The sequence below is a fragment of the Solanum stenotomum genome, chromosome 3, assembly GCF_019186545.1.
Source record: "Solanum stenotomum isolate F172 chromosome 3, ASM1918654v1, whole genome shotgun sequence".
In the NCBI taxonomy this organism is placed as follows: Eukaryota; Viridiplantae; Streptophyta; class Magnoliopsida; order Solanales; family Solanaceae; genus Solanum; species Solanum stenotomum.
The window spans coordinates 17,720,631-17,742,101 of NC_064284.1; the positions used below are offsets into that span (position 1 = coordinate 17,720,631).

The 21,471-nt window shown below is 34.5% G+C and overlaps 2 protein-coding genes across 2 annotated transcripts; one reads left to right on the top strand and one right to left on the bottom strand.

The window, feature by feature from the left end:
• Positions 1-86: 86 nt before the first annotated feature.
• LOC125858495 (probable plastid-lipid-associated protein 14, chloroplastic) lies at positions 87-7,133 on the top strand. Its single transcript, XM_049538284.1, has 14 exons — positions 87-232; positions 405-768; positions 888-931; positions 1,022-1,100; positions 1,198-1,314; positions 1,580-1,762; positions 1,857-1,943; positions 2,597-2,703; positions 2,793-2,880; positions 2,953-3,033; positions 3,857-3,933; positions 4,488-4,623; positions 5,763-5,825; positions 6,370-7,133. The coding sequence occupies exons 2-14, from the start codon at positions 460-462 to the stop codon at positions 7,009-7,011; spliced, it is 2,013 nt and encodes a 670-aa protein (XP_049394241.1). The 5' UTR covers positions 87-232; positions 405-459; the 3' UTR covers positions 7,012-7,133.
• Positions 7,134-7,780: 647 nt separating this feature from the next.
• Positions 7,781-16,585, bottom strand: LOC125859836 (splicing factor SF3a60 homolog). Its single transcript, XM_049539667.1, has 13 exons — positions 16,275-16,585; positions 16,073-16,186; positions 15,847-15,954; positions 14,700-14,842; positions 14,337-14,433; positions 13,684-13,848; positions 12,197-12,268; positions 11,908-12,063; positions 11,598-11,675; positions 10,413-10,541; positions 9,554-9,700; positions 8,467-8,638; positions 7,781-8,383 (listed from the first exon to the last, which is right to left on the bottom strand). Exons 1-12 carry the CDS (start codon positions 16,446-16,448, stop codon positions 8,492-8,494), a joined length of 1,530 nt encoding a protein of 509 aa, XP_049395624.1. The 5' UTR covers positions 16,449-16,585; the 3' UTR covers positions 7,781-8,383; positions 8,467-8,491.
• Positions 16,586-21,471: the final 4,886 nt, after the last annotated feature.

The window sequence follows — 21,471 nt, forward strand, 5'->3', positions numbered from 1 at the left end:
ATATCACATAAATTATAACCGTAACATTTTGATGTATGCTAGTAGTAGTAGATATTTGGATAGGCGGACGTAGGCACACGGAAGACTCGTGTCGAAACGCCTTAAACTTAGTCTTACACGCCATTCTCACAAGCTTCGTTTTCTTCTCTGCAACTCTCTCTTACTATTTATGCACACAATATTTCCCTCTCTTCGATTCACTTCTCTTCTCCTTCTTCTCTCTCTATAACTGGTAAGTCAAAACTTGAACTTTTTATTTTTTTCTATTTTGTTTGCTAGGTTTGGTAATTTTTTAAATTTTGAGTTGAATCTATGAATACGATCCAACACAGTTGCATCAGCTCAATTTAATTTGATTCGTTTCTAATTTTTACCTAATTTTCTGTTTATTTGTTATTTTGCAGTTTTGTGATGAGAATTGTTTGTGCATCTCTTTGATCGTGGAGAATTCGACGTAAAATGGCGGCTATCGGAGTATATTCAACTCCAAAAATGGAATATGTTGAAGGACGTTGCGTCAGCTTTATTAATTCGTCGACTAGTCTTAAACTATGGCCTATGATTGGGAGAACGAACTTTCCGATTCAGAGGAAAAGGTTGGAAGTGAATTGTTCATTGCCTAATACTATGTCTCCGTTAGAATCGGAGGAGAATGCAGCAACCTTAAGTAGCAGTGATTCCCTAGAGGATGAGTTCAGTCATGTAACCAAGTTCGAAATGTCAGATTTTAAGATACGGAATCGTGTCAGCATTGGCCTTGGTGGCAGGGTAATGGAATCTCCTTGATTATTCTATTAGAACAGTGAAAACGTTTTCGTGTTGAAGTATAATGTCGTAGCTGGTTGATGCTTAATATTGGGTTGTATTTTGTGCTTTGTTTGTGGCAGGGAGATGAAATAGTGTTTGAAGCAATGGTGAATGATCCTCATAGGTAAGTGGTTTCCTTGAGGTACAATTTTGAGTAGAAGACTGAATTACAGTAGTAAAACTCATCATTTCTTGGGTTCAACAATAACTGCAGTCCATTGTATAAGACCAGAGTTGTACTTAGACAACTTATAAGTCCTCGAGCCAAGCGGAGAGGACATCGTGCAATAGAGGTATATTGCACATACCTATTGCTTTTTTAACTTGTTTATCAGTTCTGGAAATGCCTAGTGATTTGTCCATTGATTATTGATAGTCCATGTGTTCTAGGTGTTGAAGAGACTGGCACGTCGTAAGCTCATGTATCATTCGTACTCTATGCAAGTTCATGGGTATATCTGCTCATCCATGATAGAGGAGAAGAGTTCATTCACCCTAGTCCATGGGGTATGCTGATTTCTACGTTAAGCTCATTGTTTATTTTTAAGGGACTATTCTTCGACTTGATAACATAATGAAGATAAATATAGTAGCTTAGTCTCAAATTTCTGAGTACTTTCTAGTTTCATGCTTGTTCACTTAGGTGCCTGAGAAATAACTAAATACAAGTACTATGCACCTGTTTAAATAACAGAATGAGTTTTCTTCTTTGTGTATTATTTTAGACTTTCATATAGTTGACATTTTTGAGGACCTTGGTTTGTTCTCTCAGCATCATGGAAGTGCTTCATTGAGACACTGGCTTCAACGATCTGACTGGCTTCCAACTCTAGAAGCTACTCTTTCCCTAGATCAGGAGTCTGTTAGAAGGGTGGGGGATGATACTATAGGAGGGCCAGCTATTTCTCGGCAACTGCGGCTAATCCGAATTTTAATGAGGGATCTCTTGATTGGAGTATGTGCTGTGTGTGTCAATTTTTATCTGAACAGGTACTAGATAACTAGTTTTTCTCTATTTGTTGATTGATCCTTGACTCTCTTTCTCTCAGGTGAACTATGTGCACAGCCATGGCCTTGCGCATACAGAGTTGAGGCTTGAAAATTTGCACATTAGCGCGGTGGATAAACATATTAAGGTGAGTGTTATTCATTTTGTCTATTGTAGTAGGGATTGGATAGTATTAGTACATTAAGGACAAAGTACTGCAGCTAACACTAGGATGCTTGCACATAAGACTGTATGGCTTAAACTGTAAAGGAATATGTTCAATTATAATTAAGGCTTTACTCTCTGTAGGTTCCAAGTTGTCTGGTGGAAGAGACAAGTTTTCTTCAGTGAAACTAGAGCTATGTCTTAATTATTACAAGATATAGAATGCATGCATAATGCATACATTTGACAGTACTTCAGCGTACTTGATCAATACTTGCCGGGTGTTCAAATTTTTTATTAGTTCATCCAGATGCTAATTTTTGTGGTATTGCAAGAGTGCTTACTTAGATCAGGATAGTCACTGTTCTCCAAAAGGACAATGATCCCTACATTTTGTTTTGATACTTACAAACTCTTAAGTAGCATTTCCCAATATCCCTACATTTTGTTTTTCTTTCTGATGGCTAGGTTTTGATACTTATTGCTAATATGGTTCAATTTGGAAACATTGTGCTATACTTGAAAATTGAAACTAAAATATGCCTTTTCGTTGGTTACATTTAAACTTTTCCAATTTGGGAAGATGAGTTTTATTTCTTTTTGTCTGGAGTGTTCCAACTGACCTCTTCTTATCAGGTAGGTATATTGGGAAATGCTTCTGACTTTAATGAGGCTGATCCTGCGGATAACACATCATATGACAATATGGATAGGAGGAGAATGATGATTGCATTTGACATGAGGTATGAGTGCATGCTTAGATATTTATGTTTTTTATTTAGCGTGAAGCAAGCTATTCATGAGTTTCTATCTGCTTTTACCTGTTGCAAAGATGTGTTGGATTCATCATGGCAAAAATGGTTTTGAGGGAACTCATGGACCCAACGATCTTTGCCAAGTTCAAAGCATTCCTCACCAAGGTTGTGCACTATTTTTAGATGTTCCCATATACATGCTTTCACTTGCAATAACTTTGTTCACACCATCTTCAGGGAAATGATCCCTCCTGTTTGCGGGAGTTTCTTCTGCATGCTGTAAAAAGAAATTCTTCGGCCGGAAACTTTGGTATACAAGTTAGTACCCCGGTCCCTTGTTTATCGGTCATCGTTCCATTATTGTTCCATTAGTATTAGTTATAATCAATTATGTCTAATGTTTCTTTTTGTTGACCATGTTTATTAACTACCTCTATTTTTTTCTATGAACATAATTATGTAAGTTCCTTTGTGCTACTCAATTTCCAAGAGTGTCAGCCAAATATTACATTTCTCAAAAGGTGTCAAATGGCCGGGTATGAAGATTAGAAGTGTGTGAGTTAATAAAAAAGTCATGTCTCAACTCGTACAGGATTTTCTCAAGTCAAAGATGCATTAGTAAGAGTGTCATAGCCCAACTAGCTTAACTCAAAACCACTCTTCTATTTGTGTTTTCTTTGAGTGTATAATTGAAGAAGATTCGTTATGCTTTTCCAATTTACTGAGGATTCTTATGACGTGGTCCTGTTCCTACTAGATTAGAAAAATGAGTTATGATGGGGTGGATTCAAACATATGAAGGTTGATGTAAATGAGTATTTTTTTTATCACATAGTTCATCTTTGCTATAACGAAGCATGGAGATGGTAACTAACACATGGTAAAATATTTATAATTTGAGTAGCCTTATTTTGGTAATTCACTTAGGTAAAGGTGGATGTAATTCACTTATTCAGGTGATTCTCCCTTTTTAATAATTTTTTCCCTATTTCATGTAGTTTGATATTATCTTATTTCTAGTCCTGTGTAAGAGCCCCTCTGGGATATTGCCTACAATAATTCAAGACAAGTTCTCTCTCCTTTTTCTTCACAGTTTTCTTTCCATTTTTTGGCAATATACTGATTTTTGTTCTTCTTGCAGATACTCGATAGGAACTGGGGTGCAGGTTGGCATTTGCTTTCAGTACTCCTTGCACCTAAACCTTTGGACAGGATAAGGTAGACTGAGTCATTACGGTTTGATGATGCCTTCTGGAAACTTTCATATGCATGCATCAGATATTAATTTTTATTACAAGCTATGCAGGCTCAATTAAAACCAGTCTCTGTTAGATGATAATTTATGGTCCACGGGCTAGAGCAATTTTTCTTGAAATGGACAGAATGGGTACTCTTCTAACTGATTTCTGCAAGAGCCCTAGTTACTTAAATATTTGAAACATTTTTGGAGGAACGTGTATCTTCTTATCAGAACTTCAAAAATTATATTGGGGGCTGCTGATCAAGGGGAAGCATCTTCTAATGAATGATGAATTTTCTTGGTAAAATGGGAGTTCGTGACCTCTAATAGAGTAGCTAATAAGAATTTTTACATTATACGTTAAAAGGCAGGACAGGTTGCATGTACGTGATTCTAGATAAATTTATTTCAAGTGCTGATAGTTATTTCTCAAACGGCACTATTAACTAGAGTACCACCATAGATAGTCAAGTTAATGACAATAATGTAAACTTACATAAGCATTAATGATCTGTACACTGATATTTCGCAGTTGCTTAAATGCTCTGAGGCATCCCTTCTTGTGTGGACCAAAATGGCGTGTGAACCCATCTATTGATCTAATCAGATGGAGTCTTGGCTCAACCACTGTTCGAATTGCAGAGGAATATATTTATGGGCAACAGCAGGTAATAACTGTCAGCTGATCGTGAAAAGTATTTCCTTATCAGTGGTGAAATAGTCGATTTGATACTACAGAGAGTATTTGATTTTTTAAGTATAATCACTTCTATTTCCCCTCCTAGTTTCTCAACGGTTTTTTTGAAAAACATACCTCCTTATTTCAGCTGGAATTTCCAGTGTGCTTCACTCCTATTGTTTACTGTTCTGGAAATTTAAGATGGGTATAAATAACCTGCTTCCCCATTTATTTTTAAACATTCAACGTTTCCTTTTCAGAAGAGTAGTTCATCTGAAGTTTTTTTTCCCTTTTATTAGCTGAGTTTATAATTATCTATGCTTCTTATGCTTTTTACTCCTTCAGGTGGAGTTTATAATCTTTCCATCTCAATATATTGTCATTGTTTGGAGGGGTTGGACATGCAATTTTGACTTCAAATTTGAAGTTTTGATTTGAAATTTGTGTTTGTTTATGATATTTTGAACAAAACTTCTTCCACTTGAAATTTTGGTAGTATTTCAATTCCAAATTTGTGATTCAACTTGGCCGATAGTTCTAAATTTTGCAAAAAAAGACCCACATTATTGCAATAGTAATTACCAAGCCTACTTTACCCAAAAACTAGCTCCTTCTCCAAACAGCCACCTGCTCAATCCGGCCAAGTTATGGCTGTCCTGATCCGCCGGTGAGAGTTATCTCTGACAGCCATCATTTGTGACGGAACTCTTTGATGGTAATTTGGGGAAGTTTTGATAGTTCTCACAAATTGTGGGGTTTTCATGTTTATGATAAAAAGTGCAACTTTTGGAGTTCAGATTGCATGTCCCAGCACAATTTCAACTTCAAATCAACCTCTACCCGAATCAATGATTTCAAATCATTATCTTAAGTTCATATTCAAACACCTACTTTGTCTTTCTACTCAGTGCCCTTATTTTCATTAGGAAAACCAAGAACTGTCAGATTTTCTAAAATGTGTCCCTCAAATTTTGTCTTCTAGCATTATCAAATTATAATTCTATTTAGCTCATCATTACTATATTTCTCTGATCATTAATCTCTTCATCTTGCCATATCTGTTTGTAGGATCAGAAACTAAAAGACATGCTCATCTATTCTTTCTTCTGTTTTTCTTCTTTTTCCCAGCGAAGTAGGCTTGCTCATTTTGTCGAATTAATGGAGATGCTAAATCCTTATCCGAAGCCAAAGGTGAAATTCTTTTCTTTTATTACGAGTTCTATATGTTCTTTGGTTAGTGAAGAACTTCTGCATCATTTGTTTCTCACGTACAGACAGTTTGACAATGCTTGTATTACAGTTTCTCACCTAAAATATCACATATTATGCACTTCATGCTGGTCTTTTTTGTGCAATAATCTGAGTTGTGAGGTCTCCTCCGTGATGTTTGAGCATAACATTTATTTGTTAACTTTCTTCAGTGGTCTTTCTCAGCTGCCTAGTTGTTACAAATTGACTTTGCAAATTGATTAACACCTCATATCTGGTGCCCTTTTTGCAAGCTTTGTTTTTTTCTATTAATATGCTCCACTTGATCTGGTTTTGAAATGTATGCATTTAGTTCTGTGTGAGGGTATATTTATTGCACTATCTTTATTGTTATTTAGGGTACGTAGTGATCCATGCTTGCGTTTGTCCGATTGGGAAGAATTGCTTCCTGGGTCTTGATGATACCTATTATGCCTTGAGCAATGTGCTTACGCTTGCAACTGAATGAGTATCTACTGATGTGCAGCATTGGCTGGGATTGCTTCCTGGAAAGTGGCGCCTGTTATATTGTACTGGAAGACATATAGGGTTGACCCTTCGACAGCCTTCTGTTAGAGTACTCATTGGGGAAGCATACCTAACGATATCTAAAGTGTCAAAACCTAACACAACATTTTCAGTTGCCTCACACATTAGCTTCACTGTTATGGCTGGCCGCGACTGGGCTCATGACAAGTCTGGTGTAGGGGGGAAATTGCAAGTTGATTCCTTTTTCAGATTGAGAGCTGGGAGACGGTTATATCTTAAGGAGGAAACTATCAGCTCGAAGTTTCCGTCAGCTACACCGGATGCTCAAGCTTCGGTCCTGAAAAGGTTATCTAGTAAAAAGTGGAGGAAAGCGATCCCGATAAACAAAATCCCTTCCAGCCTTTCTGTAGCTAAACTTGTGTCGGATGAAATCGATGTGATGATGAGTCTTAATGAACCACTGAGTGGAAACATGGAAGTTGCACAGAACGCAATTCAAGAAGTACGCACTCAAATACCTCCTGAAATGTTCGATCTATCAAAAATCATTTGCGGAACATATTTAGATTCAAGATTGCTTGTCCTTCGAAGTGTAAATGGATCTGCACTCTTTTTCCATAGATGTACAAATGACAGCTGATTGTGAGTAAAAAAAAACTTGTTCATTCACTTTGTAAATAAGATCATATTTTTAGCTTTCTGTTACAGAGGGAGTTGGTAAAAGAATAGAAGCCAGGATTTGTGTATTAAAATCACAGAGATTCTCACTTACTATGTCACCAACTTTCTAGCAAAAGATCTATGCTCATTACAGTGCGGAAGGAAATACTGCGGCCTGCAGTTTTATTATATGGCGAAGGGGTATACAAATACCTTCTCTCTTTTTTCGGCAGTGGGGGACTTCAATTTTTCTCTCGGTCGTTAATTTTTACCCTTTAACGTTCTAAGTAATGAAAAAGGTGGTCAAAATTATCTCCGACATAGATTATGTCAGAGTCAGACATAAGTTACTATATTATAAAATATAAGTTCAATTTCAAACACATTATGTCTTTAGAAGTATGCCACAAATTATGTGTCTTACCAGGCATAACTTCCCCACGTAACTACTTTAATCCTTGAGACAGGGTGGAGGATGGAGCAGATGAAAGTTAAAAACACCAAAACAGACCCGTCCATCTACTGCGTACAGATCTCCAAAAAAGTTAAAACCGCCAATGCCACTTCATCTGAGTTCATTTACCTCTAAAACTAAATTTATCTTTTAACACGTCCAGTTCTTAATTTTTTTTATTTCTCAAAGTAGTTCTTTCTAGGCTAGAAGAACTAGCGACAAACATTTTGTAGCGCCTAAAAATAAAATCTGCCATGCCTCTGGAATAAATTCTCATGTGATATGAAGCGAAGAATTTGACGAGCTAGACTTGGCAATAAAGATGCGCCGGCCTTGGTTCATTTACTATACTACTATAGCTTAAAAGTACAGATAACAGTGATGTATACAGAAATATTCGGATGTTTTCATTGAGACCCCAAATGGCCCATGAAAAACACCAAAAGACCAAAGGCCTTCTGGGTCGCACCGGGCTTGCCTAGTGCAGGTTATCTCTCCTATGTGGTTTGCGAGCTATCGCATAGGAGCGGGAGTTTTACCTTGTGCACACCCAAAGGGTAGCGGCTGCAGGTTTCCCTTGTAATCCAAAAAAAAAAAAAGACCACGACTCTGTTTCAAAAAGAATAAAAAAACTAACAATAAATAGCCCATCTAAAAACATCCTCACGCATACCAATGCATGTCCTTCCATTCATTCCAAATAGAGGTTTCTGTCTCGTCCCTCAGTCTTCCCACTTAGTGAATTCGAAATTCCAAGTAACTTCTGCGAGGGGTTACCAGGTGAATACATCATATCACATGAGAATCATATCTCTGGAATAATTCATTAACTATCGCTTACTGAATAACAAGTGCTTGCTCAACCAAAACCAAGACATCTGGTCTAGTCCAAAATCATCTAAGAAAAAAAAAGAAAATGCATAAGCAAAGAGAAGCAGAACATTTCCACCCAGATCAACTAGAACCAATAAAGCAACATACCACCAAATGGAATGATGAACTCCATCTATATCAATCCCTGGCGTTGAAGATCAGTATATGTCTTTTTGTTGTAGATGTTGCCCTCTTGATCTTCATATTCTTCTTCAAGATCAGGGCGCCACTTATTCACCCCTTGTCTTTCTTGGATTCTTTCCCAAAGTAGCTTGGCTTCCTGTGACACAATAAGAAAGGTGCATCAGACAGTAAAATATGCCAAGACATGGTTAAGACGGACCAAGGAAGAGGTAAGGTCTCTTTGAAGCCTAGACATCAGAAAGGCATCACTGTCTGTCCAAACATCTAAGTCGGAGCTCAAATCGCTATTAGATAAGTTACGGATGGGCTTATGACTACCAACTTATCACCTGTATACACTTTTTGTGCTGACTTTATCAGGACCATGACAAACATCATGCGAGAACTTATGCTTCAGCTAATACCCAAAAACCCTTAGCCTATAAAATACATAAAAAATCAAAAGCAGGACATCCGAAGGAAAGGAAGACGAGGAACAGAAACCAGGACAAAAAGAAACGGGAGGAGGGAACCATTATTTTTTGTTTTACAGAATGATTGAAATGTAGGTAAAGGAATTATCACAAACAACATAGCATAGGAGGTCTCTTTACGTCCATCCAAACAAAACTTTGTTTCTTTTTACATGTCTTTCTCTCCTTTGAAATTAAGGCAAAATAATGTGAAACTCTTCTGTTCTTTCTCTCCCTTCCCTTCATCCAGACATCCATTTACATTAGAGAGATCACTCGTTAAGCCAACATAAGCAACACTGATGTCTAAATGATCAGTTTTATTATTGTGATCGGTAAAGGTATAACTTTATTGAACCAGAAGCACTATGAGTGTGCTGAATATATACAGCAAAAAGTAAATGAATACTTTCCCTCAGTTCTAAATTATCAGTGTTGTTATATAGACGCCTTTCAGATGAATAGCATATACTACAATTGTTTTGCAACTTCATTTGATTGTGAACAGCAAATGTTTTACTTAGTTTAAAATCTAGAAAACTAAACAAACATTATATAGTGACAATGCTGAACTGAAAATGCAGCTTAGAAAAACATACTTCGATTGATGTGATCTCATTGAAGTTCTTAGTATTTGGGATACCGAGACAACGCATCCCATGTTGATGTCTCCATTCCTTGAAATGCCGCTCATAAGCCCTACGGCCCCAGTAACTATGGTTCCCACATATCTCACACTTGAACTCCTGAAATCAGTCATACAAGAGTGCCTAAGAGCGAGCTCACATATCAAAATAAGTGGCATATAGAGATGAATGTTAAAGCTAATCAACCATCAGCAGCAGACGACCGATTAATCCAACAAGCAAACAGTTGTAATCATTTAGATATCGAAGTTAAAAAAAGGTATTATCCTGTGGAAGCATCCTCTAATCCTCTTCCAGACCCCTTTTTTGTTCCCTCCTTTTTTCCACTCATTTTTTGACAAATCCTTTTTTCCTTCCTCCTTTCCATGCTCTTTTTGAGGCAGGTAAGGAAGTTTTTAACTGTACTTTTTGGGGCCTAGTTCAGAGAAGGGGTAAATTTCATCTCCAAAAGAGAAGTTCTAAACAATACGAACTGTATGACAAATCTGTGATGAATTAACCTCAAGTTTATAACAAGGACCTCGAGAACAAAAAGAAGACCATCACCAGCGCCCAACCAAAGTTTACTCCAAGTCAAATATTACTCAAGAGCTAAAAGCCAAAGATTCCAATCTTCAATACATAATTTGGAACTATGTAAGGTGATAATACAAGTCAACATCCAAAATACAAATGGAAACTGTAAAATTCAACGAAAATTTTCACTCGGCAAAAATGAAGAAGACCAGCATTAACAATGTGATCACCAACCCATGACAGACATAAAAAATCAAAGGGCAGGCAGCCTACAAAACACACCAAAAGAAATTACCTGACCAAGACCGTGAAGTTTATACAACCAGTACGGAATAGGTTTCCCATCCCAGCCCATTGGCAATTTCAGTGGATTATAAATTTGTTGGTCTTCATCATCACTCTCAGACTCAGCCTGAACATCGTCCTGAAAGAAATCATTGAGACAGCATTGTTGTCAGAAAGGATGAAAACTCATATATCCGGCAACATATCCTAAAAACCAATTAATTAGTGTGACCAAAGGTCCCTAAAGAGCATACTTTATGGTTCTGTTGATTCTCCAATCCACTTTATTACTAATCAATGCAATAAACTCCAAGGGGCTATTCCGTCTATCATCCATTTTAATAGCTATGATCTCAACTAAAGCAAATAAAACATCTTCATTGGTTATATTTATTAAACAAAAAAAGAGGGTACTGTACATATTCTTTCCAGTTATGATTATTCTTCTAATCAGAATTACTAGTCTAATAATGAAACAACACATCAGTAAGAACAAAAAATTGGTAACTGACTAGTAGTAACTAATAGATCACATGTCCCCTGACTTTTTAAATTGTGTAACTTCTCTTTGTTAATAAGGACAAAATTGCAGTGACAGTCAAATGTGAGTCTAAGACCCTATTCTAGCAACCAGGCACAAGGACAAAACAAAGTAGTAATTATTCAGTCTTCATTAAGTGCAAACAAATAGAGCCTAAACTTAAAAAATGGTTTCAGAGAGACCAGATGTGTATTTTACTCTAAACACACTTTTAGGATATTGCTTTGGATAAAGCATTATGTTGGAATTTTAAAAATGAATTTCGTTAAGACTGATGAGTAGGTTTAAAGATGGAGTAGCTGACATTTTTTGGTCGTTCAAATGGTAAGAGGGAAATGGGGACACTTCAAAAATTTAATGATAAATCACAACTAGTGAAAATTTCCATTTGGAAGGTGGACATCATCTCCTTTCTTCCCCTTTTTTTTTGGTTTGGTTGGTTGGTTGGTTCTGGGGCAGAGAGGGAGGGAGGGAGGAGGGTTACCAATTATTCTTAGCAAAATATGAGATAGAAACAGAAGGCAACAAATCCTACATAAAGCCGACTGAAAAGAGTTGGCATTTGTTTACTTGAAATATTATTTAAATCAAGGCATTGATCTCTTTTATGGTGTTTTCTTTCCCAAAAAAGGTTACAGGTTACTCATGAATTACCTCTTCACGTTCTGCCTCCATTTCTTCATATGTCAAAGCCTGCTTTTTCTCAACATTTTCTCTTGTCCGCACAATTGTCTGCAAGGTAATAAAATATAAAATAAAAAAAGAGTCAGCAACTCTGGGGTTTGACATAACATAGGTCGGCACACCATGCTTGTTATCTTTCCCAAACATGACTCAAAAAATTGTTAGTATGTGGTGCACAAAGAATCCATTTTCTGAATTTACTCCACATTAATTCAAATGTGAGCATGTTGCCTCAGATATCTTTCCCTTTAGGAGATAATAAAAGTGTTGTGTCACCCACCTCATCCAACAGATCACATAGCCTTCTTATCTTGGCTTCCAGAAGAGCAATCTCTTTTACATCACCCACTTGAGGAGTTGCAACAACACCGTTTTGTTCTGGTTTCCCCGAGCCTTTTGCGAAATGCTTTCTGTCTAGTTTTTCTAGCGAGATATTCTGTCAAAACATCAAGCAACAAATTTATGCATGTCTAAACCAATACACAAATAATTTGTAAAAAGAAGCAATCAAATCCTCAACCATCTAGGAGAGAATACTTTATACTTGGGTAAAGATGCTTGCAACTGACCTTCGTAAGGAAAAGTCTCTCAGCACGTTGCTGAATAGTACCTCCTGTCTTCAGTCCCAGTGCTCCCAATGCCTACAACAGATTCCACAACATTGAAGTTTCGTATCAACATCCAGCACACTAAAGTCTTGCACCAATATTTAATACCATATAATATAGTTTGCATCATGGGAATGACATATATAACGAGTACATGGAACATGATAACTGGCAGGCAAAGAGAATTAAGGGAATTAAGGAAAGAATCCGGGCAAATAGGAAAATGTGAAACTGATGCAATTTTCTAAACAACCCACCAATAAGAAGTTTGATTTGGTAAAATCAAAAGTCCAAAACCCACACATTCACAAATTGCAATTTTCTTTGATTGTTTTCACAAAATTGCAAAATTAATGGGCGAAGGGAATCCCCAACTATCAAACAGTCCATGACTCCATGCAAATATGAAGTAATAGTCAAAGATCTGTCTAGAGTTTTCTTTCAATGTGCATTTACCACACAACCACTACGAGAAACAGTTGAATACAAAGAAAGAGTTCCAATGAACCAGAGAAAAAGAAAGGATTTGACAAAACAATGTCTTTAAGAATGGAGACCACAATGCAGGAGATCGGAGAACCAAAGATTTAATTGACGATACTATTATCACTGGAATGAGAAACACTAAGAGCTTAAAGTGAAAATCGGAAAGGATTAGGAAACATCTAAAAGCACTAGAATGATTAGACCGCCTACTTACAGAAACATTCTGTAATAGATTGGCTGTTGAGACCAGAACATTCTCAAGATAGAGACTACTGAATAAAGACTAGGGTTCTTGAACCTGGGAGTTAACAATTTCAATTGCATACTTCTACTTGACATCCTAAGCATCTGCCACAATTCAGTCCAAGAGCAATTGAGTTTAAATCATAATTGACCTATAATAGTCTGAAGAAACTAAAATGCAAACAAGAACTGCAGTAAGCATTCCGACAAAAGGCTATAAGAGTTGCTATATATAAACATCAAACTATCCAGAAATATATGCTTAAATGCCTTGTGTACAAATAAAATAAGTTGTCACTCCATATCAACGTTATAATCTGTGTGGTAATTATAAAACAAAACAAACTGGGGTTGCACGTAATTAAAATTCAAGATTCACTTCAAACTTGTAAAAGAAATCTAATAAAGGATGAGTTCCAATCAAATTATCAACTCAAGACAAACCATCAGTATCAGTTTGTTTTGATGGATGAACCAGATCAAGTAGATACTAAGTACAACATTTTTTTTATTGGTCACTTAGTACAGCACATTTCCTTCTTTCTACATCCAGCAAATCAGATCAGCTGCACATAACTCCCAAGTTTAAGTGCAAAAATAACATTGTAACTCCTATGAATGTTGGTATATCCTCAGCTCAATGTGTTCCAAAACTTGAAAGCATTCAAGTTCCATTAAAGAAAACATAGATGAGAAACAATTTAAAGAAACTTCCATACCTCCTTTAACTTCTCTGGTCCCACTACCATCAGCTCCTCAGCTGTACTATAATAATCAAGATCAATCACAGTATGATTCTCTGGAGCACTTCCATTTTCCTGACCACTATTTTCCCATCCTTCTACCTTGCCCAAAGTCCACTCCTCTTCGAATTCACTTGTTACCTGTCAGAAATTAGTTATTAGATTGATCAATCATATTCACAGATAAAACACGATAATACTGAGAGTTATTTGGAATTTTTCAAAACAGGCATTAAAATGACTATGTGAACGATATATAAAAAGTATGACAGCATAACCTCCTCATATCAGAAGATACAATCCTTAAACTACACTTCTTATACAGTGTTTCCAATGAGAAGACATGTGAGCAATGACTTCCACATAGCAAAACGTCCAACTAACACCAATTCACAACTCACAAATCCAAAAAAATGCATTAATTTTTACAAGCAGATAAAAAGAAACCTTCTCTGAATGTGTTCACTTAACTCTCTCATTATTTTTAAAAGGGGGAGAAAGACTGTATATAGTATGTATATACACTTCCCAACGATGTCAGACAGAAAGAAGCATGCAACAAGTAAGCAATTGTCACTCAATAATAAAATCAGACTGAGGAACAGCGATGTTGATAAAGAAAACGGCACCTTTGAAAATATCCTATCAAGATCCTGCAAGGGCTCCGTCCGCTCAAAAAAATAGACCAGATACTCCAATAGTTTCTGTAAATATTCTAAGTACTGCCTGTAAAACAGCAAAAAGGCAAATATTGCATATCACAAAGACATAGAAATCATAAAGAAGAGGGAATGGTTTTACATTCAAATTTGAACTTTACAGGAACAACAAGATTTCACCAAATCTAACGGGCAGTTATTGAAGAAGCTGTTATTTCAAAAGTTGTTCCCTGAAACTGTCTATACCTCATTTAACTATATTAAGCAACAAACTCTGAACGATATATCTGATTTGAAAGATTTAATATTCACACCAACTAGAGACATTCTTACCTAGTCGTCTTTGCTTTACGAGGAATCTTCTGTGGTTCGGAAAATACATTAAGATAAGCTGTGTATTCAATTGGCTCACCAAATTTGGAGTTGATATACTCGTTAAACAATTCATGTAAGTCTAGGTATCGCCCAGAACCTTCCTGTCAGCATGTCACAATAGCAAAATGGAATATAAGACAACTAGTATCACACAATTACCAAGAAGCAAACATAAAGAAGCAATAGACACCATGAGGGACAGATTAACCGAGAATTCCCTGCTTCAAAAGTTATACAGAGTTGCACGTAAGCATAATCTCACAGCAGAATCATTAGATTAAAATGGAAAAATTCACATAAACATCAGCTATGAAAAGCAATTACTAATTCGTGATCTGGCATGTACGGAATGAAAACTATATTCTCAATTCTACCGGAACTTCTATGAAAGCCTTCCATTTCTTCTCTTTGATGAACTTGTTTTTCCCAGAGAGTATCCTAATTTTTGGCCTAAATCTTCTTTTGACGATCAATACAACCTTTGATCAAAAAGATATACCTTGATTATATTTCATCTCTTCAACAAGTTTAGTAGTGAACATAGCGGCCCTATTGTTCCAATTGAGAGAACACCCAATGATTTAGCTTTTATATAAACTTCAAGTTCTCTCTTTTGCAGTAAGTAGACAAAGTCAGTCTAATTTCAAGTTCCAATACCAACACTAGTTTTTACGACAAGTTGTTAACAAACCCAACGACTGAGCATATGCTTCTATACGACATAATTTCCTTATCATAACGCTATAGGATCGGTGAATGTTCGATTGCATTAGCTTTTCAATACAACTGCTGTATCACATATTAGAAAATCCTCACTATCAGGGAAGAGCTAACTGATAAAATACAAGATCTGTCTTGCAACTGCAAATACTCAGAGCAAAAAAGGATGTCTACAACTTAGCCGATGCCCAATAAATAAACAGTGTAAACATGTAATATGCTAAAAACTACTAAAATCACTGTAGTAATTAATATTTCAAGCAAACTCGCTAAACATGCAGCGAGAATCCATCATCTCATCAAAAAAAAAAATACAAGCAACTAATTTCCTGCGAGAAAGAAACAGGATATGAGGCACAGATTGGAGCCGAAGAGTGACACTGACCTCGCCACTAAACTCAATTTGTGGTTCTTCTTTGAGGAGCAGCTCATATTCATCACCAGTATCAATAATAGCACGTGCAGCAGGATGCCTTCTATGGTACTCACGAATCTAAATATCACAAGTACAAATACACAGAGCAAGTTCATAAAACAAAACAAAACAAATTGAACTGAGTAACCACAGCATATAGAATATGAAAAACAATAAGAGCTGAGACTGTTTTAACCTCTTTCAATCGGTCATAAAATGCACTAAACACATTTGTTCCAGTTGCTGTCTGGCCTCCCAGAGCTGCAATTTCATCCTTCCTCGCTCCGTCTTTGTCTTCATATATATCTACCTACAACACAAACATCAATTGTTAACTAACTTCGAGTAAAAATTAAAATACAAAATTAATTCAATTGTAAGCGGGAACAAGAAATTACCAGTTTGTGTGTGGTGTCAATGATTTGCTCGATCATGTTACGAACGCGGTGGCTCTGGTGGAGCCGGTCCTTGTTAGTAGCCGGCTCAGTCTGGAGATCCTTCACAATAAGGCGCTCGAACCGCTCAACTTCCTCGTGCGATGCACGAGTCACCTCCAGTAGAGTCGACGACATTGTTCTTCCACTTCCACTTCCACTGCTACTACGTTACGCTCTGCAAGAACTAGGGTTTCGAGTTCGTCTTCTATCTTTTTCCTTTTCGCCTAGAACTTGCCGGTTCAGAGGAGCTCGGTTTCGCCGGGTTGGAGTGATATTTCTATTGGTTTATTTATACTTAAGTGCACATTTGGCCATCAAAAAAGAAAAAAAATATATTTTATTTAAAAATTCCAAAGTTGGATTATAACTTTTGTAATAAATTTTTAGAATGTAAATGTATTTTTTATAAAAATATAATTTTAAGAGAAAATTTTATTTTAAAATTTTGAAGTTGTAATTGGAAATTTTACGCTTATCTTTAAATAAAATGAAAAATTTTCATAGTCAAACGATTAGTGTTGTGATTCCACCCGTAGTTTGATTTGAGACTTAAAAAAAAATATTTAATCTCTTTATTTGCATTAAATTATAATCTTTCAATTTAAAAGTGTATTATTACTCTCATAGATTTTTTTGGATATAATTTCAAATTATAATTTGAAATTAAAATAATTTTAGACATAATAAAGATTTCAACTAATGAAACATTACCTTCATAACTTCAATATATTACTTCTCAATAAAAATATGTTTTTTACATAACAAAAACAACATAAAGCATTAATAATCATCATAAGTAAACTAAAAATTAAGCAAGTAACTGTTCGAATCTAGAATAAGATTATAGTCCTAATAATGCAAAGAAAATATAAGTGAAAATTAGAAGGAGATGAAGAAAACATTTAAGGACAAAAAATTGTGTATCTGAGCAAGAGATAATGCAATAAACTAAAAACTAAGCAAGTAATTGTTCGAATCAAGAATAAGATTATAGTCCTAATAATACAAAGAAAAGATAAGTGAAAATTAGAAGGAGATGAAGAAAACATATAAGGACAAAATTTTGTGTATCTAAGCAAGAAATAATGGAAAGGGGTAAAAAATGGTTTCTAGTTTTTACTAATTTTAATTTTGTGTAGGCATGATTGTATAATTATTGTCCAGGTGAAATGACAAATCACAATTGCAAACTAAAATGAAGAAAATAAGATCTCTTCTGGTTTAGGCGTGAATATCTTGCTCTTTTTAAGGTGATTCAAGCCTAGTGCAATAAAATTTCCGCGGATCCAACAATAATCTTCTTGGCTTGTCTCCTTCAAGATACAACAAATTATTCACAATGTATAACTCAACACATTGTGGAGGATAGTGTGTACGCAAACCTTGTCCCTGCCTTGCGAAGGTAAAGAGACGATTTTCGATGGATCCTCCGGCTCAAGCAAAGCATATCAAAGCATGTTTGGAAAGGAAATACAGTAGGGAGACGCACGGATGAGGGCCGAAGCATCTCAACTGTGTGGCTCCCCTGATGTAGTAAAAGAAATACAATAATGAATGTCACTATGCCTAAAATAATGGTCAAACTCATCGGTGGCCCCTTAAAACTATCACTAAGTTTCATTTAAACACATCAACTGATCGATATTCATTTTAGATACCTCATGTAGAATCTTGCTATGTTGTTTTGACACTTTTTTTTACAATAAGCAAAAAACTAAAGGAGAGTGTAATACATTTGTTGATGACGTAGCAAACCATCAATTAAATGATTACATGTGTTCTCTAAAAATACATTATAAGAAAAAAACTAATTTTCAGCTAAAAATAATAAATAAAAATAAATACCTATTTTCTAAAATCCTACCCAACCTACCCCACCCCTCCTCCTTCGTCCTTTCTTCCCAAAACATTCCTAGCGGCAGCGCCTCCCCTGAACCTCCAATTTCTTTTTCATTTTGGAGTTTTCATTAGATCTTGATTTATTATATTTTTGCCGTAGATTCAATTTGTTGTAATCAATTTCGTGCTTTTAAGTAGAAGGAGCACAAACTGTGTGTTATATAGTCTTTTTCGTTTTGGATGAACATCGCCTTATTATTACTTTTAGCTTCAAAATTGTTGGAAGTGATGAATCTACAACGATGCGTAGCTGAAATGTATGACCCTTCATCAATCACCTATCTCACTTTTCGACAAATAACGTCATAATAATTATTATTCTTAGATCAAAAGAAAAAGAAAGGAGAAGAAGATGATGGGTACGATTTTCAAATCTCAAATCTTAAAAAATAAGAATTAAAAGTTATTTCGACTGTAATAAAATGGAGAAGAAAAAGAAGAGAAAATAAAACTAAAATGGCTAAATAAAGCCTTTCACACGCTACTATGGAGTGTATCACACTCACTCTGTCATGTTAGTAAAAAGTGTCAAAATGATATAAGGGTCTGACATAAGGTCTCTAAAATGAACAAAGGCTAGTTAGGGTGTCTAAGTGAAAATTGATGTAAAGTTTAAAGGGTCATTGATGAATTTGGCCTAAAATAATAGAGAAGATAATGGAATCATCAACAAGTAATACAATAATTGAAACCAAGGAGACAACAGGTAAAATTAAATCAAAGAATAAGATATTAGAGAGTAAAAATACTAACATTGATAAGGAAACTAGACAACACTTGACTACTTACTAATCCTCGACTTACATATCTTTTTATCTAGGGTCGTGTCTTTGGTAAGTTGTGGGTGTGTCATGCCTTTATTATAGTGAAAAATAACTGGTTTTCAAAAATCAATTTAACTTTAATAGAAAAATTGATTTTAAAAGAAGTTGTCACTTGATTTTTTAAAAGAAATTAAGAAAACTTGATTTTAAAGACTTTAACAGAATTAAGTCTAAAAAAATAAGAGTAAAAGGTTTGAGGTTCTCATTACACTTCAAAAAGGGTTTTGAGGCATTTGAAGTATCCGCTAACACGCAGTTATCCTATGAATTTTTTGACTAATTTGGAAATTTTTAAAGGAATTAAACAGTTGAAATGATTTTGAAAAGAAAGTTCAAATAAAATGATTAAGTGTGACAACTAAGTAAGTAAAATCACTTAAAAGATTAACACAAAAGGTTCCTCGTTAAGGGGATTTAATTAAATTTGAACCACACAAACAAAGTTAGTTAAACAAGAAACAATCAAATACAATAATAAAGGGAAAAGAAAATAGGAAAAACTATAGAATATGGCAAACATCAATATACATTAAAGATAAATAGCTACAATTTTTTTTTTTTGTATGTTATATGGACATAATTACACAGTAAATAGCAAAGTTAATTATATATAAATAAATAGGAAATTATTAAATATTAAATAGGAAAGTTATTATTACACACATAGTTAATTATGCTAGGCACGTTTTATGTGATTGGTCCCCATATTTACCCTCATTAATACTTTCTCTTTCATCAATATCTCTTTATCACAAATTTTTTATATTTCCCCCACAAATTCCTTCCAATTTAAGATTCTTTTACATAACTCTAGGATCATTTTTTGTGATTTGAATTCATCGTCTTCTCCGGTGACCTCTCATTTCTCCGATGGTTGTTTTGAGCTTTTGTCTTTTTTATTTTATTTTGTCTTTGCTATCGTGCTATGTTTGGTTCTTCTTCTCTTTTTTTTTTTTTTTTTTTTTTTTGACTTGGGCTGAAACCAAGTCTATATCATTTCCTTTTGTTTAATAAAATGGACCATTGGTTATGCTTTGAGGAAAAGAAATATCTTCCAATAGAATTTTTTCCTCGTTTTTATGAAAATTATATTTGTAGACATTTATATTTTTATCTACTTTTATAAGGTTTCAATTGAAGAATTATTTGTTTCTCCATTATAATGGCTATAGTTATAATAAGAAATAGAAGAAGAACATGAGCAAAAAGAGATTGAGGTTTGTTTGATTGTCAAATTTGTATATAGCAGAATACTTATATACATAGACATTTGTATTGTAATATTAACACAAATTAAAATGGTGATTCCCCATGTTTACCCTCATTAATACTTTCCCTTTCATCAATCTTCCTAAATCACAAAATTTCTGTATTTTTCTACCGAATTTCTTCCAATTTAAGATCTTTTTGATGATTCTAGGAGCAATTTTTGTAATTTGAATTCATTAGATATCGCTTAATTGATTTTCTCCTCGTTTTTATGAAGATCATATTTGTATACATATATATTGCATCTATTTTTATAGACTTTCGATTGAAGAATTATTTGTTTCTACATTACAATGGTTATAGTTATAAAAAAAAAGTAGTACAAGAAGAACACAAGCAAAAAGAGTTTGAGGTTTGTGTGATTGTCAAATTTGTATATAGTAGAATAGTTATATACATAGATACTTGTATTCTAATATTAACATAAGTTGAAATGGTGATTTGCGAATACAAGTATATTTGGATACATAAGTAATCTATCGAATTTGAAAGGTTAATTAGGTAATACAAGTATAATTGGATACATTAATACAATTTTTTTTATAAACAAATACATGAGTCAATACCGAGCCTCAAGTATTATAAGAAAAACTTGACCAAAAAGAGATTGACGTTTGTTGGTTTTTTTCATTTTTTTATACAGCCGAATACTTGCACACTTTTGCTACCTACACATTCTATTATTTTTCATTTTTTTTTGTTTATGTATTGTAAAATATATCCATCTTTTGTTTAACAACAATGTATTCATATGTATACTATATTGGTGTATTCATTTTTTGTTTAACAACGATGTATTCATTTTTCAAATTATCGTGCTCATATGCTAAATTATTATACTTTATCTTGTTTAATATATTAATACATTAAGTTTTTACAAATACTTGTATCCTTGATATACTAATACTTTAAATTTTATAAATAAAGATACTAATTTGAATTTGTACAATTAATACAGTTTCCTTATTTAGTTCGTTGTAATTAAAACTGTATTAGTGTATAAATAGAAAAATAGAAAAATTAAAAAACATATACAATAATATAGCTAGAAAAAAAGTTAAGTCATTTTTTATAAATATCATACTTATAGCTATTGTACTTTAATAACCTTATAAATATAGTCATTTTTGTAAGTTGCTCAAGAAAATATAAACTTGGGCTCTTGC